The sequence below is a fragment of the Zonotrichia leucophrys genome, chromosome 3 (assembly GCF_028769735.1).
Source record: "Zonotrichia leucophrys gambelii isolate GWCS_2022_RI chromosome 3, RI_Zleu_2.0, whole genome shotgun sequence".
Taxonomy (NCBI): domain Eukaryota; kingdom Metazoa; phylum Chordata; class Aves; order Passeriformes; family Passerellidae; genus Zonotrichia; species Zonotrichia leucophrys.
The window spans coordinates 53,312,930-53,330,293 of NC_088172.1; the positions used below are offsets into that span (position 1 = coordinate 53,312,930).

At 36.5% G+C, this 17,364-nt stretch overlaps 1 protein-coding gene across 5 annotated transcripts in view; it reads left to right on the plus strand.

The window, feature by feature from the left end:
- Positions 1–11,892, plus strand: part of ZDHHC14 (zinc finger DHHC-type palmitoyltransferase 14) — a 134,164-nt gene extending 122,272 nt beyond the window's left edge. For 4 of the 5 annotated variants that reach the window (XM_064708216.1, XM_064708218.1, XM_064708217.1 and 1 more), the window contains 3 exons: positions 961–1,070; positions 3,538–3,640; positions 10,646–11,892. In XM_064708216.1, the coding sequence (XP_064564286.1) occupies positions 961–1,070; positions 3,538–3,640; positions 10,646–11,047 (615 nt within the window). In that variant the 3' untranslated portion in view covers positions 11,048–11,892. The remainder of the gene's footprint in view (positions 1–960; positions 1,071–3,537; positions 3,641–10,645) is intronic. The other variant, XM_064708219.1, reaches the window with a different exon arrangement.
- The last annotated feature ends 5,472 nt before the right edge of the window (positions 11,893–17,364 follow it).

The window sequence follows — 17,364 nt, forward strand, 5'->3', positions numbered from 1 at the left end:
TCATAGGTATCTGGTAGATATAAAAGTAGCATCTTTAGAATTGTAAAATATGTTTTGTTATTAAGGTCACAGTTAAAAGTATAAGTTTTACAGTAAAATCAATCAACCAGAAAAACACTTCCTAGGCAGGGTCAAAATGAACTGTGCCTCAGCATCAAGTGTCAGAAAAGTACCCTGACTTGGAAGAAATCTGCCTTGTTAATAAGACAGATGAGATACCCAGTTATTCCTCAGTCATTAGGTTTACTCAAGGTTGTCTCTCTAGATGGACTTAGTGTGCTTCCACCTTCTTCCCTCAAATAAATTTCTTCTGGATTGTTGAAAGATAGACAGCAGGGAACTGCAGCAGTGGAACATGTCTGAATATCAAGTAAACTGTTCAGTAATTTAATTTAAAACATAAATTCCCAATTGAATACAGCAAGACATTTTACTCTGGCTCTCAAGTATCTCACAAACAGAAAAGAAAACTAGCTAAGGGAAAATGTAATAGGCAATAAAAGGTAGCAATTGCTGCATTTGCTTTACGATATTTTAGAACCTTTTGTGAACTTCAGGGATGATAATGTTGTGTGATATTGCACAGCTTGCCAGCTTACCCAAGAGTATGGAAAAGAAGTGCTCAATTGCTGGCTTTAATCATATTTTGCAATTGAGCCTCTTCTGTAAAACATGCTATAATATTTGTAAAATTGAACTTGGATCATTATGTTTAGATGCTGAAATTCCTGTTTTGAGTATATTGATCTCTTGAGATTGTGGGTTGTCTACATCTGTGGAGCTAAAGCATGTGCTCATAAAGTCCAGCCATCGTAACAACCCAGAACTCTTAAATTGTTGGCAAAGTGTCATTTTGGATTTTCCGTGGTCTCTTCTGCAAGTAGCATGTGCAACCTTAATTTCTCACAGCCATTTTCTGTATTGTATTACATGTGATGCATATTGTTCATATCTCTTCAGATTAAAGGATCATGGTCAAACAAAAGAGGTAAAGAAAACTATAATCCCTACAGTTATGGCAACATCTTTACTAATTGCTGTGCTGCTCTCTGTGGGCCCCTCTCTCCAAGGTAAGACTATCAAAAGTATTGTTAGCATAAATGAAGCCATGTGATTGTTAATGAAAAAAATATTCTTTTTTATTATTTTATTTTATTCAGCAAAATGAAAGTTTTGGATTAGTGTCCGTTAGAAGCTTTAAGTTTTTCTTCAGCAGTAAAGAGATAAGTTGGTAAATTGCTTTTAAACTAAGTTAGTGATCAAATCTTGTAAAATTACATCTGAAATGGAAATAATTTTTTGTTATTTGAACTTTCACTATTGCAGTTAATAACTTAGAGCAATAAAAAATTTCTAGTAGTTACTAAATTTCTTGTAGTTAGCTGTTGAGTGAAGGTCAACCTGGAAGTTTATGAAACTTTTTCATTCCTAAAAAGTGTGACATGAGTTGGGGAGACTTGAGGAACCTTAAATCTACAACTAGCTTGATAATTGTTGATCTTTGTCTCTTAACTCTCGAGTCTTGTTTTTAAATGGACAGTGCTTTTTTATTTAATACTGTTAACATATATACATTAAACTGATTTTGGTGGTCTTACACCAAAGCAATTCCAAAGAACATGTAATGGGTAATGGTTTGCTGAATACATTTTCACCTCTGGAAGTCTGAAATATTTATATATTTGAGGTTGGAGATGTTTTTTCATCTTGAAGAAAATGTAGTACAGAGCTGAGACTAGAGGAATAAAACTGGCAGCCAGAAAAACTTAATTCTTTTCTTATTCCAGTGCTCAGTGATTAGGCAGTTCATGTACTACATACACAGTTGAGGCCCAGTTCCACTGTAGAGAGGGGCAGAAAAAACTTACAGATAAATCTGTGGCCTGCTCTTTTGTTAGTATTTTTGCTTTGCCTGGAATTGTGAAGTTATTAATCTGAACAAGAAGAAAGAAATTAAATGACTTTATGGTCCAGAGTCTCATGTGTTTAATTGGAGTGAGGTTTCTGGCTTTGCTGTCAGGAATGTCAGAGGTGATTCTTCTATGAGCAGTCAGAGTTTAACAGGGGAGACTGACATCTTTTCCTAAAGGGGAAACAACAGAATAGAGATTTCCACATACAGGGTTACCCCTGGTGAGAGTGAATAGCTTTGTCTCTGTTTCCTGCCTATATGGATGTTGCCTGAAGCCAACCTTTTAATTCTGAAATTTTGCTGTTGATAAAAGTATGTGACATAAAAGCTCAATGCCACGCTTCAAATTCTTCTGACTCCAGATGGAAATCTTTATTAAAACTACATCTTTTTTTCTCAGTATATGAAATAGTATATTAAGCTGATAAAAGTAGCAACAGACAATTGGACCAGACTGGCATTGACTCCTGTGTTTTAGCAGAGTTTGTGCATTTTTTCCTAAATTCCATGTAGCAACATTACTTATTTAGACATTGACATGTATATATAGAGGTTCTGCGAGGAGGTATTTTGTGACCACAGGGAAAAATTTACTGACTGTAACATGTAAATTATAAGCTTGCTTCTTTTAATCTCAGCTATGTCCCATGTCACTAGATATTAGGTTTTTTCCTTAAATTTTGGAAAAGTGGCTTACCAGTAATTTCAGCTCAAAATTCAAAATGTTCAAGTGCCTTGAGCATGGAATGCAGATGAAGAAAGGATCTGTAAATAATCAAAACTTACCTCACTTATGTTAAAGATCATTTATCATTTTTAAACCTATGCAAGCAAATTCAGAATGTATTTTACATGTCCTCAAAAGTTACCTTCAAATCTTTATTTGATCCTTGGCTGTCGGCATTATTCTGGTGCAGCAAATTATATAACTTCTTTAGGCATCTTCAACTAGGTTGGATTATTTCATTCTGTGTATTTGGTTATATCTTACAGTTTGGGGTTTTTTTGCTCACATTTAGTAATTTCTCCACATAGTATATTCTTAGAAATAAGAAATTTGGTAAGCACAGTGGAACACTGTAAGCAGTGTTAAGTGACTGTCATGAAACACCTGGCAAGTTGCCTGTCAGAAAGATTAACCTTTTTTCATTCCTAAATTTTGTGATTAAGTAGTTTCTAAGTAGTTTAAGTAGTAGCTAAATTTTGTGATTAAGTAGTTTCAATTTAGATGTGGAAACTGGTAAAAAAAAAAAAAAGAACCTTAAAGAGATAAAAGAGATACTGAATCAAAGTATCCTAAGTGAGTTTTGTCATTTGTTTTTTCACCTGTGGTTTAAAATTCTTTGGTTTTGTGGTATCTGCTGGTAAGCTTCTAAGTATATGTGATAAAAACCAAAAAAGTAGTGGTGCTTGTATGACAGGCAGTATCACAACGAACAAGTACCTTACTGATGAGTAGAAAATGAAGTCTAGTATTCATTTGACTAAAAAGGGACATTAGAAGGTATTGGTGAGGTATTAAGGTCTGTTGTACGATAGAAATTTTTATTTCTTTTTATTGAGAGGGCATAGTTAATGATCAGCAACATCTCTAATACTTTTCCTTTATTGTGATTATTCTGTAGCTTAATTGACAGAAGAGGATTTATACAGCCAGACACGCCGCAATTAGCAGGACCATCAAATGGCATTACCATGTACGGGGCCACACAATCTCAGAGCAACATGGTAGGAATCATCCCATAGTGTTGTTCATCAGGATTCCTGTGAATGTTTTTCTTCTCCACTTTCATGTGAACTAATCAAGTAATAACTAACTGGATACAGCTGACACACGGGGTGGAATGAGTTGTTTAATAACAGTAAAGAAAAAAAAAAACAAAGTCCAAGGCTCTTTTTAATGTACATTTCACACAGTGTAATAGTTACTGCTCATGGATTCTAAAAAAAAAGAGTCTTTTCTACGCTGTTGGTTTATTGAATATACTGGCATTTTGACTTTTGCTGTTGACACCTACTGTGTTTTGAACTGGAATATTCAAGTATCGTGGACTTACAGTGGTTTGTCATTTTCCAGCTAATTGCTATTTTGTGTGCCACTTTCTTCATACTTTATTTCCTCCTTTGCTTGTGCGCTGCGGTTTTGCATAGACTAATGTATTTTAAAAAGCAAAGATGAACAAAGACAAGTTTCTAGGGGAGAAATATTTTGAAGAAAGAGCAGGAGGACACTGAACCTGAACAAAAAATGGCAACTGAATTGCTACAACAAAAGTTTTTTTAAACATCTTTGAAGCTGTGCCAGTAGTATTTGCTTTGGATTTTTGCTGGTAGCATTGGCTATCATAATGGAAGATAGGATTTCCAGTGCCAAGAAGAAGAGAATAATTGGAAAGAGATCTTTTTCTAAAGGCAACCATCTTGCATATGTGCCTGTTTTTGAATTGTTGTCCACATATCTTCACAATATGTGGATTCTAATACTTTGACAAAGAAGTCATGAGTTACGGATACCCTCCCTCTGCCAAAAACGAGGAAGCCATGAGGCCTTCTGACATAGTTCAGCCTTTCTTTTGAGCAAAAGAAGAAAAGATGCACTCTTCCCAGGCAGATTAGTTTTAGTATCACTGATAAACTCCTATAAAAATTTTGCTGTAGTTCCTAAGCTGATTTTACTTAATGTTTTGAGAATTAAATAGATTTGTTAGTCTCCTTAATAAGAAAATGTATTAGAGGCATGGTAGTAAGTCTGAATCTTCTGAGGTACAGTTGAGCAGAACAAGGTAATGCTCTATGTAAATTTTACTCAAAATTTACTCTGAAGAGAGAAAAGGGAGTTAAAAAAACCAAAAAGATAAAGCAAACATTAGAAATGGGCTGAGGTCTTTCAGGAATTACCCAAACATTCTGATGCTGTCAAGGCTTCTTATTTGTGAGGATCATAAACCCACAATGTGTCCATGGCATCAAATTGTCTTTATCATTGCAAGAATTTAGATACTATATCATTATTCCTAGGTATTAATGAGAAAATCTTTGCCAATTTGGTAGAAAATTGACTAAGTTTGTCTCTAGAAATGGAGAAATCTGTTATGGTATTACTTTAAGTCAAACAGGTAGCTGTTACAATTTTAGAGTGTATTACTCCTAATTACACAAATTCTTCGAAGATTTCTTCTTAAATCCTAGAATGAGCTGGGAAATGAGCTTATATCCACATGAGCTGGGAAAAGCCTGCATTCTTTAACAGTTATCAGAGTTGCTTGGAAATGTGCAGATTTCACTCCTGAAAATGACCTCTAGAAAAGCTTGGAAAATGTAATATGTCTTGTTTGGTTTGAAGGAATATTTTGGAATATTGTAATGCCATTTTTCTCAGGGCATCTTTTCTCCTGGTCTGTATCCAAGACCAATTGGTTTCTAAGGACTGCTGGCTATCAACATTTAAATTTCTCCCTTGAGTTGTGTTGTGAACTGTTAGAGACCGGCTTAGTTTACCTATGTCTCTAACGCTGTTTTCCCTTCCCTGTTGAAGGGGATATATCTGGTATTGGAACTGGTATTATTATGATTTCAGATAAAGACAGACAAAGTGAAATTCCTTGACTTAAAGGAGTATGTGTAGATCATAGCTGTAGACCATAATACTTTTCCAATCACAGAAGTTTGGCTGTTTATACATTATCAGAGATATTTATACTACTTTAGCAAGCTTAATGCTTTTTGATTACAAGAAATAAATTAGGAGAAGTATGAAGTGTGTTTCAGAACACCTTTGTGGTGTGTCTCTCTTGATTTTATTGCAGAATGTATTATATCAGGTCTTCATGTCTAGATGTTACCCTGCTTATTCCACAGTGTGCTAAAATATCTCTCCTCATCATTGATAAAAAATAAAGATTTAAATCAGCATATTCTCTCTCACTTGTCTTCTCTTATTCCTTCTCTCTTTCATTTCCCTTTCTTCCCTTGAATCTTTTACAGAATCAGCTAGGTTCAAGAAGACCTTTGAAATTGAGTCCAGCCTTTGACCAAACACCACCTTGTCAACTAGACCATGGCACTCAGTGCCACATCCAGTCTTTTCTTAAACACCTCCAGGGGTGGTGACTCCACCACCTCTCTGGGCAGCCCATTCCAGTGTGTAATCACTCAATCTGGGAAGAACTCGTTCCAGATGTCCAACCTAAACCTTCCCTGGTGCAGCTTAAGACAATACTCTCTTGTCCTGTCAGTAGTTGCCTGGGAGAAGAGCCCAACCCTCACCTGGCTAAAGCCTCCTCTCAGGGAGTTGTAGAGAGCAGTGAGGTCTCCTCTGAGCTTCATCTTCAGACTAAACAACCCCACCTCCCTCAGCAGCTCCTTATAGGAGTCAGTGACTGGTGACTTTCTAAATAGAATTCTTATGTTTCACCCAACAAGTCTCTTGTCTCTCATTAAGTCCCTGTCATTGCTTGGTATAATACTCTCTTTTCATTAATTTTAATGAATTTTTTAGCATAGCCTCATTTTTGCGTTTAAGTTCAAAATAAATATCAGGCTAAGTATAAAGATGCCAGATGCTGGTTTTCAGCGCAATACATTATCTCTGATTCAGGATACCATTTGTGGGGCACTCTATCTGTATTTAACAGCTTTTGGGGTAATTTTGACTCTGATACTTTGAATATTTAGTACAGGATCTACCCTACTCGTGGTAGCAGCCCAGTTTGTCACAATCTCAGGAAATCAGAATTGTAGCTCTAATTAGTGCTTGATAGACTCATCCTGTGATTTTGGTTTTTTTCTAGATCTTCATAGAAGAGGTTTTTCTCATGTTCTCTCTGTAGTATCTACCTTGTTTTACTAAAAGCTGAATCTCTATTTACTTCCATGAAGGAAGCACATAACAATTATTTTCCTGGTGCATTCCCAGTGTTTTTAATTTCTTTTTTCAATATAATTTGAAATTAGTCCGGTACATTCATTAGCCAGCTTCTTAATATCCTTATCCACATAAAAAGCATGGTCACTTGGAACTCATAACTTCTCAGACTTTCAGTCCATAAGAACAAATAGTCTCCAATCTGAAGTAAAGTCTCTGGGCCAAGTGTTGCTCCCCATTTGGCTTCAGAAGTGTGTCAGAAGTGTTTCCCTTCATAGATCTACTCATCATGAATCTGTACTCATTGACTGCTATTGTACTGCTTGATAGTAGAGCCATTGAGTTGTTGAGGCTTGTGGCTCAGCTGTTGCACAGTATCCACAACACATTAATTTTGGTTGTGAAATCCTACACCTGCTGGGAACATTTACACAGCTCTATCCCTCCACTCTTTACCATTTGTTGGGTACAGAATTTGGTATTTCAGCATTCTTCCTGTAACTTCATACCACTGTCAGCCTTCTCTGAACTCCATGTTGTTTGTATTTTATTCAGAGTTTGTGAGACTGCTCAACCTGCTTTTTTCTGTCTTCTGAGAACTGTAACAATTCTTGAATGTTACTAGCATTTAGGAATTTTTTAAACTAAGTTTATTTAATATTTAAAGTAAATAATTCTGATTATTTCAAAATAATCACATTTAGAAATGTGAAAAATATATTGCCATGTACAACAATATTTTCATATTTTTTGTGTAGCTTAGAAAAAACATACTTTCTTCAAAAAAAAAAAGTATTTTTCCTTAATTGTTTGTATTTCTTGTGAAATAAACAGAGAATTCTAGGTTTTGTCCAAGTTGCTTCAATTTTCTGCCTTTTATTGTGGAAATAAACAGATATCCAAAAATTTCTGTGCATATATTTAGTTGAACTTCTGTACTTGTAGAACTTATTAAACTTGTCCTACCTTCAGAATCTGCTGTTTCTCTGAAACAGTGAAAATTTTAAGTGAAAAATAAAGTCAGCATATCTGAAATAAGAAGATGCTGGTGGAATAATTTTTGCAGTAGATTTTTAGTTATTTAGATTTTTTAGATTTTATTGCCAGCCTATGACCAAACACCACCTTGTCAACTAGACCGTGGCACTCAGCTTCCTTTTTGTTACAGTCATAGGCTTTTTTGTTTTATTTGAAATTCTGGTGTTGGATAATTCATGTGATTAGTAGCAGCTAAGACTTCCTGCCCTAAATTGCATTCAGTCAAGGGTGAAATAACAAAATCGACAAAAAACCACCACGCCAACCCTATAACAAATATGATTTCCTTGTTTTAGTTTTGTATTAGCTGTTTAGACTCAAGAATAGTCTCCCTGTATATTATGTGTTGTTTTTATCAGATGTTTTTGAGAACCCATAGAACACACATACTTTTTCTGGGTTAGAACCTGCAATAGTTCCCTTTCTAGAAATATCTTTACAGCCTGTATCTTCCTAAGGAGTTTGTGCTGATCACTGTTGAACAGACAAGAAAAAGAAAACCTGAAATTTATCTGAGTGAAAGGAGAGGCTGTAGAGAAGTGAGACGTGCGTGGAAAATGAAGAGATATTTAGCACCTGAAGTTATAACACTATTTAATGGAGCTTTATGAGGCTACCCTATCTTTTTGATATAAATTTAACTGAAATGCAGTAGCATTCCTTAAGAAGAAAATTAATTCAGACTCTACAAAGAGTTCAAATAAATTATCTTCAGCTAATACAAAGCTGTGTGCTTGTATTGCCTGGAACACGTTAATGATTTCCTTTGGAAGATCAGAACTGAATGTTCACTAAAGCAATAAGTCAGCTGCTAACATTATTTGTTTTCAGTGTACCCCAGTGGTTATAAGCATTCCTTTGTTATTTAACTTGTTCTTTGGCTACTGCCTTTCAGAGAAAATAGGTTTCGTTGGTCTTTTTGAAGTTTGACAATTCAGCTAACATATTTTTTTAAGGTCTGCATGGTAAGGTTGGTTGAAGTTTTAATTTAAATAAGCAGGTGTGAATAACAGGATATTAATCAAGAATGAGTTATTCACACTGAATTACTAATTGAAAGCTTGACTTTAAAAGATGCTGACAGTTTTCTTCTTAGTAAGGTACTTAGGCAAGGTTATGGCTTTAAGCCTGTGAGTAATCCCTCTGAAATGATAGGGAACCACTTCAGTTGTTTGGCTGGGGCTGTTCATCATTTTGTGGGGCGAAGATTGCTTGCAATTTATATGAAATCAATTTATGTAACAGAAGGCCAGTCCATTTATCTTTCTGAAAGCAGAAGTCTTGGAAATACGTATCTGAGTAAGGATTGAGCTTCTGCCTGTCAAAAGTAATTGGTCTGGGAGTCCTAAACCACTTAGATGTGTTTTTAACACTGCCTATCTCTTATGACCAAGTAGTCTGCTTGCACACTTGCTGAATGTTAGGTGTGTGCATCCATCATTAGGCTGTTCAGTGGTGAAATTGGAGAACCTGAAAACAACAGAGTTACTTTAATTAACCATTGTTTATCGTGGTTTTCATCCTACAATAAAGGAGGCAAAAGTCTTCCCATGAGTTTTCAGTGTGGCACAGTGGCATATTAAACTCAAATGGGCATTTTAGGGAAGTGCCCATTTTGTAACAATGCTAGTAATAATGGTTATAGTCAGGAGTATTATGGTTATGGTCAGAAAAAAACAGATGATGTATCTGTAATATGTAGTAATTTGATAAAAATCTAAGAAGTCAGTCATAGAGCAGAACATATTGCTTTAATGGAATACTTGAAATAACAGTGGAGAGGATGTCTTACCTCTGGATATATCTTTTATTCTGCTTGCTTGCCTCCAAATGTCCTTCATTGCATTTGTAGTTGTATTCACTGGTTGTAGTGTTTTTCTTACCCAGCAGAGCAGTACTTTGGCAAATGAATCTAACAAGATTTTGAAAGGCTGCAATGTTATAAGGCACTGATCAGGCAATGAATTAAATATTTTTTCCTTAGGAGCTCTCAAAAATCATGCCAATCCATGTAAAAGAAACTTAATTTGGCAGTAGGTGTACTACCCACTTAGCTAGCTGGACATTATTAAAATGCACACCTGTCTTTTCATCTCAAGGAATGAGAGGTAATTTTGTATAAACTGTTTTTAGGAATTGTGTAGAACCAAAAAATCCGTTTCTGGTAGCACTCACTGAGATTAACTAGATTTATATAATGCTGGATTTGGCTTATTATTGAGACAATGCTTGCCAGAAAACTTGTGTTTTGTACCTTGATTCATCACATTGTCAGGATTAATCAAAAAACAGCCTAAAATTCATTAAGGTTTATCTCAATGCATCTGCAGTGCTACCTGATTTCTACACATCCTTGGGAGTATGGAGTATAGTGTAGGACATTCTCTAGAATTTGTATATAGTGTATTAAATTGTGAGGGGAAAAATTTTGCTTATGGAGCTTTATTACTAACTGTGTAAGATATCTCTGTCAAAAGACTTCTTGTTCTGGAAAGCCTCTGTGGTAGGTTAATTCCTACATGTGAAGACCAGTTAAAAGAAAAAATTGCCTAGTGTTTTTTGAAGAACGCTTAAATGAACACTGTAGATGTATATCATCATTTTCTTTGATAATAATGCAAAGCATTGGCTCAGTTATGCATGCCTTTCTTTTTTTTTTTCCTGGGCAGCATGCCATGGGATGTTTGGGTGGCTAACCATGGAATGATACTAATGGCCTTCTTTTTTTCTCTTCACATCCCATTCTTTTCCATACCTTTTTTATCCATATCCTCCCTTTTTTTTTTCTCTGTTTTGTTTTTATATGATTTTGACACCCTTCCATCCTACAGTGTGACCAAGATCAGTGCATTCAGAGCACTAAATTCGTTTTGCAGGCTGCTGCCACCCCCCTCCTACAGAGTGAGCCAAGCATAACTAGCGAAGAGCTCCCTTTGCCAGGAAAGACTTCTCTCAGTGGGCCTTGTGCAACTCTGACTCTAGGGCAGCCAACACCGCCATCTTCTATGCCTAACCTCACATCAGATTCAGGGCTGACAGACATCATACCCTTAAAAGAGGAGCACGAAGGCCATCAGTTCCTGACTCCCGAGGAGGCGCCGTCGCCGCCCGGGATGCTGCCCAGCGGGAGCCCCTTGGCGCACAGCCGCACCATGCACGTCCTGAGCCTGGCCAGCCAGGACTCGCTGCACGAGGACTCCGTGCGCGGCCTCGTGAAGCTCAGCTCGGTTTGAACAGCTTTTCCGAGCCCCACGCCGTGTCCTGGTGTCTCTGCAAATCTGTGCTTGGCGGGAATGACGCTGCAGTACCGCTGCAAGGCTTCGTAACATGCCTGTAATGGAAACTTTATCACTTAATGGAGTCTACTAAAAGGACGAGTGATTTTTTTCAATGGAGCTATGGCATTTTTTGGACCAGGTTGTTATCGGTTGTGCTTTGATGGTGACTGCATTTTACTTTTAAATAAAAGCAGAAAAGGTCAATAATCTCGTTTTCTGAAGCTTGGGTACAGCGAGTTGGAAGTCAGCCTGTAGCAAACACCATGTACAGTACAAAAGAGAGAGATTCTTGGATGTAAGTGTCATGCTCTGTGTTCTATGCTCTTGTAATACACACTTGTTACGGCTTACCACACCTGTGGCCAGAATGATCTGCACTTACATGTTATGCTACCAATATTTGAGATAGAAAATTGCCATTCCATTTGTTAATACAAAACAAAAAAAAGACTGCAGATGTGGATTTGCATGCCACGCTACAGTATGTGTTACAGTGGTGTTGGTATTAAGAGAAAGTGCTGCTTTTTTATTTGTGACTTTCAAAGTGCTGTTTCGTTTAAAGACAGTACAGCAAACAAATGAATGGACTATATTTTTTGAATTTATTAAATTTTATTTTAAATTAATCAGTGGTGCCTAGAAGATGATGAATTACTGATTTGATCATGTTGCATATCATTTAACCTTCTGTTTAAGTGTTTAAGTGAGGTATTGTGTTGTGCCATACCACAAGATTCTTCCACTCCCTAATGTGATACAATTACCTGTGGACCTCCAATAAAATGACATCCTCTATTTCATGGACGTGTACAGTTATCCTTGCACAGTTTTCATGGGGCCAAGAGGGGGAAATCATGACTTGTTGACATAGTTTGTAAAGATTTGACTGGAATATGTGTACTTGATAAAACTAGAGCTATGGAGAAATAGCTGGTTACAATTAGGATTGCTTCACCATTTTTTATGGTTTTTTTGAGCTGTGTGTTTGTTCCCATAGGAGGTCTTTATTTGGAAACAGTAGAATTAACCCCTGCTTGCACTGTAATTCAGTCTGGCTGAAGGCTGAGGGGCTTAAGATTCAAGACAAAGACAGAGCTTAGTGAAGTAATCTTAAATGAATAATAGTCTGTAGCTCTTTCCTGGCCATTGTTCATCATTTGTATTTGTCCTTTGATATTTTAAATGGAAATTTTGATTTCATTGAATTCTTCTGTGCTTTTTCTTTGCTTGCTTAAGTAAAGTGCAACTCAAAGGTTGAAGAGAATTTTATATCTATTTTTTGTGACAGCTGAAGAGAACCTTAGTTAAACTGAAAACTGTAATAGCTGTAATACTGTATTTACCTGCTTTTCAGGGTGTGGAACCTGGATTATTCTCTTCCTAGGACAAATTACGTGCAGAATGGGCTTTATCTGATGTTTCTATGGCACGAAAGCATTTGCCAGTTAAGAAATGTAACAGTTCTGTATTATTGACCATGGTCATCCACTGAATCCAGCCTAAAAAATCTTTTTTCTTTTAACTTTTGTTGTTGAAATTGAGATTAATCAGCCTGCAGAATTTCATTCACCCATGCTATTGAAGATTAAGACAAAATACTGACAAAATCCCTACTCCTGTAAGATTTCATGAGTAGTCTGTTTCTAAAACTGATGATATTACCTTGGACCTAATTCAGTGTGTTGAACATAGCAGTGCTTTCTCTCTGTGAGTGCCACAATGGGTCCACTGAAGAAGCTCTGGCAGGCAAATCTCTCCTAGGTATTTGAGCCACTGAAGAAGCTCTGGCAGATAAGTCTGTCCCACCTACTGTAAACCACCTTCCCTGTATTTTCCAGAAGCTGGGACAGTCTGGAGTTCTTTCCACCAGCCAAAGTGTAGTGACAGACATGTCCCAGTTGGCTGCTCTCCCAGTAAGCCATGAGTTTCAGCACTTCTGTATCTGCTCTTGAAGAAGTCAGTAATGCTCATCTTCTTGATTTCACCTTTCCTTGACACAGCTTCTTGGGTATGAAGCCATGAGCATCTGCATTAAAGCAGGCAATGGATTGAGGGCTGGAGATAGTGGTCAGATAGACCTGGGAAAAGAATCCCAGCTTTGAGTTTGTAGACTAGTACTTGATGAATCATTCTGTTCTCTAATAGGTGTCTGTGGGTAGTTAACTATGGATGCATTACTCACTACTTATAAGGACAAGTCAAATATTTTTAATGTGGTATCAAAGCTTTCCATTTGTACAAGTCATGATGAGGATGATTATTTTAAGGAAATTGTTCTTTTTCAGTTTCCCTGAAATAGCAGATGGATTTTATGTTTCCAAAAATACCAGCTTCGTGACAACATTTGTATGTCGCTGCCACTAGGGAGTAGTGAAGAAGGCTCTCTGCACAATGAAATTAGTGTCAGTTTTAACATGAAAGGGAAGGGAGGGGGATGGGATTAGAGTCTTTATGCTGTTTGCCTTGTGCTCGTACTTTTCACCATCATTTTTTGAACCTTCAGTTTTGTTTACATGGGAAGTGTAAGAATTACGAAACGTGGTGGAAACAGATGTGCTGCTTCAGGCACACTTGTTCACGTGACTTTCTTTTAGTTTTTAAGATGACACTTTTCTTCTGAACCTGCTGCCTATGTTTTTAAATGTGGCTTTTGAGAATGTACTGAATGCTTTGAATTCGTTTATACATTTATATCACCCCTATTTTAAGTCTCTTTTCCTCCCCATCTGTCTGTTTTAAATGGTGACATCTTGAACCTCCCAGACATGCCTGCCTTGCGAGGACATCTGCTGGAAGGCTTCGGAACTAAGTCCTAACCCATCGGGATCGGTGATTGCAGCCTTTGGCTGGCGGCAGGCAGTGGTTCAGCAGCAGGTTGATCACAAAGGTACCTCTAACAGGGCTTTTGGATGCTTCCCCTCACCTCCATCACACCTGTCTTCAGTTCTGGGCACTCCCTTCGTTGGAACTTGTGTATTTATCTGGAATGAGTCAGCAAAGTAACTATTCATCAGCTTCTCTACAGATTTGATTGTTGGTATTTTATTTTCAAGTATGATGACAGAGCATGCACACTGAGGATCCAAAATTATAATCCCTGTGAGTACTGCACAGGGTTTTTTCTATTTTTATTTTCTGTGACAGAATACTACTATTAAATAGCTCTTTCCATGTTTGATTTATAAATCTAGAATAAAAATTGATATTTTCAGAAGAGTAAATTTTTTTTCCTAAAAGCCTGAAATCTTTGAATGTGTGAAAACTGATTAGTCTATCTGATTTAAAATACTTATTCTGCTTTGGTTTTTTTAATATTTTCCCCTTCTAGTTGTCTATATAATCTTCTTTGTAGAATGAAATACAGTGCTTCATAAATTTTTTAAGGCTCTTTATTTTTGTGATTTCTCAAAGGTATTTCTATCTTAAAGTGAGTTTTGTATTCATAGCAGTTAAACATGTCCAAGAACAAACTTGTAATAATAAATGTCCAAGTGTTGCTGTATTTTTCTGTTACAGTATATCCTTTGGTAACTTTTTGTCCCTTCCTGTGAACTCGATGCAGGTAGATGTATTTCTGCATTCCTTAAAAATCATCTTATAGATAGAAGAATAGCTAGTTTGCAGTTATGTGCATCCTAGACAATGCTCCCAGAAGAAGCAAGCTGATGTCATAAACCCATGGACATAAGACATGGGTAAGACAAATTTATGAGACACATCTTACAAATGTGATGACCAACTTGTGGTAATGGAGATTTTTCCAATTTTTTCAGTCTATTCAGCAATTGTAACAGTTCACAGTACCTAAAGGGTTGCTAATGTTCAAAATCCTAAACAAAGGTGTTTCACTGGAGAACCAACAAAATTGAGCTTCTGTTTGTCTTTTAGTTCCCAAATTCAATACAGCTTGAAGAACAACTAAACAATATTGTAGAGAGATCTAGTCCTTACTTTAGTTATATTCTGGTTAAATGATATGTGGGAGCTGTCATGTATTTGTTGACTTATTCCTTCTCTCTCTTCCCCTCCTTATCAGCAGTGGTAATCTGAAGCTGAACATGGTGTGTTTGACCACGGGCCATTCTGAGTTTTGGTATTAAAAGCCAAATGATCCTGTTTTAGGGACTGCCATGAAATGAAGTAGTATACTTCAACACAATTTCAAATACTCCTAGCCCCAAAATATGAATGAAATGTGTTTTAGACACTTGTGTGTGGATTTAGCTCACTTAAATTAGAGCTGTCCTAGTTTTCAGGATTCATCTGGGTCAGGGCTCCCTGATTTTGGTTGCCTGCCTGCAAAGATGTTGCAGTTTGACATCAGAGTGCACTGCCTGGGCTACCAAAAGGCTCATGAGATTAAGTGAGCTATTTAAACCTGTGGATATCTAGATTAATTATGAGTCATTGCAGCAATTCAGTTCTATCACCAGAAGGCAGCTGTCTATTAACATTCAACTATGCAATTTGAGAGTTGATGACAAACAAGACAAGTTGGGGAGAACAAGTTTTAGATGTTCTAAGGAGATTAAATAGGAGTTTGTTTCTAAGGTAGGTCAGAGAGGACAGGAATAGGAAGATCAAAGGGAGAAAGAGTGAAAGCAGAACAGAGATTATCAGGTGACATGGAGGAAAAGAAGAATTACCTGTAGGCTGTGGAGGGCAAGGGAGGAGGTAGAAACAAAAAAGCCTCATGGGAAAGAGAATGAGGACAGCTGTCAATATTGATCAAACAATATTTTTTAAAAACCCAAAACAAACAACAACTACTCACTGATATTCTTGTTTGTTGGTTTGTTTTGATTTTTTTTAGAAATTTCTTAAAAGTCATTCTAGAAAAAAACAATAAGGTCAGACTTTTGAGAGAAAGTGATTGTGGGAAGATGGTAAGGAAAATGTGAGAAGTTAGTTTGCCCTCAGGCTCCTTTCCCTTAACATCTTTTTCCATTTCTATTTTGAAAACACATCTGTAAATATAAAAACAGGTGAAATCTTGGCTCCTTAGAAGTTGATAGAAATATTAAGACATTGAATATGATAGAAATGGGAATTGCTTTAGCATTTTGAACTTCCAGAGTGTTAATTGTTTGAGCATTCTGTATTTCCATACCGGAAGTGCCATTGCCTTGGAAAAACGAGTGGAGTAATAGGTTTAGTGTTTCTTGGTGATGCCTTAATTAAATTTGCCCATCCTTTAGCAGAGTGTTTTCCTAAGCAGTAGTCTCATCAATTTAACGTGAAGCCTGGAATTCAGTCAGAGTTTCTGTGACTATTGTGCAAATCAGAATTAAGACTACAGACTAGATAAAGTTTGTGGTTTGAAAACTGTAAAGGTCTGTCCCACAGAGATGTATTTACTTTGCAATATATAACAAAGTCAGTTCCACTGGCAGCAGGATGTTAATGACAATGTTGTCTTGATGTATTTTATGCACTTTCCAACTTTAGCTACATTGCCACTTCTGAAAACCTGGAAAAACAGAACCAAGTTTCATCCTAATACAATTAAAATCTTCTCAAACCCAAAGCTGGTATCAGCTGCTGGAACTTATCTGTGTGTATTTAGGTGTAGTTGCAGAACAGACATGGAGGGACCACCTTAAAACAGCTTGGCTAAATGATCTGTGATGTGAGGAGAGCTGCTAATTTTCTAGCATGCAAAAGATACCTCATATTTTTATGTAACTTAGTTTTCTTCCTAAATTGAAAGGAAAAATAAAGTTAAAAATAAGTTTTACACAGGTTCTGGAGACTACAACTGAAGAACCTTTTGGAACACAAGTGGTGTTTGATTTTTAAATAAACAGTTCGTGTATCTTTTATTACATATATGAAATTGAAATACTAAAAAGTCATCAAAGAGTTCTTCTGTTGTTTTTGTATTCGCAAAAACATAAAATGGTTTGGAAGGGATGTTAAAGATCATCCAGTTCCAGCCCCTCTGCCGTGAGCAGGTACACACTTTTACCACAGTTAGACATGAAGAAGAAAACAGTTAAGTGCTTTATTCCATAATTACACATGTAGCAGCTGTTTCTAATATTCTTGTCTTACTCTTGAATATTTTTTTTCTCTCATATGAAAAACTTAAGATCATCTTCCATCTGTAAATTAATGTTCTGTAACATGTTGTACTTTGATTTTTCAATTATTTAATAAACTTCTGACAGGATAAGTCAGGACTACTAAAAACAGTATGCACAAATCAGGAGGAAAAAAATCAAAATGCTGTTTTTTATTGCTTCTGTCACACGACTTCACAATAGCAATAG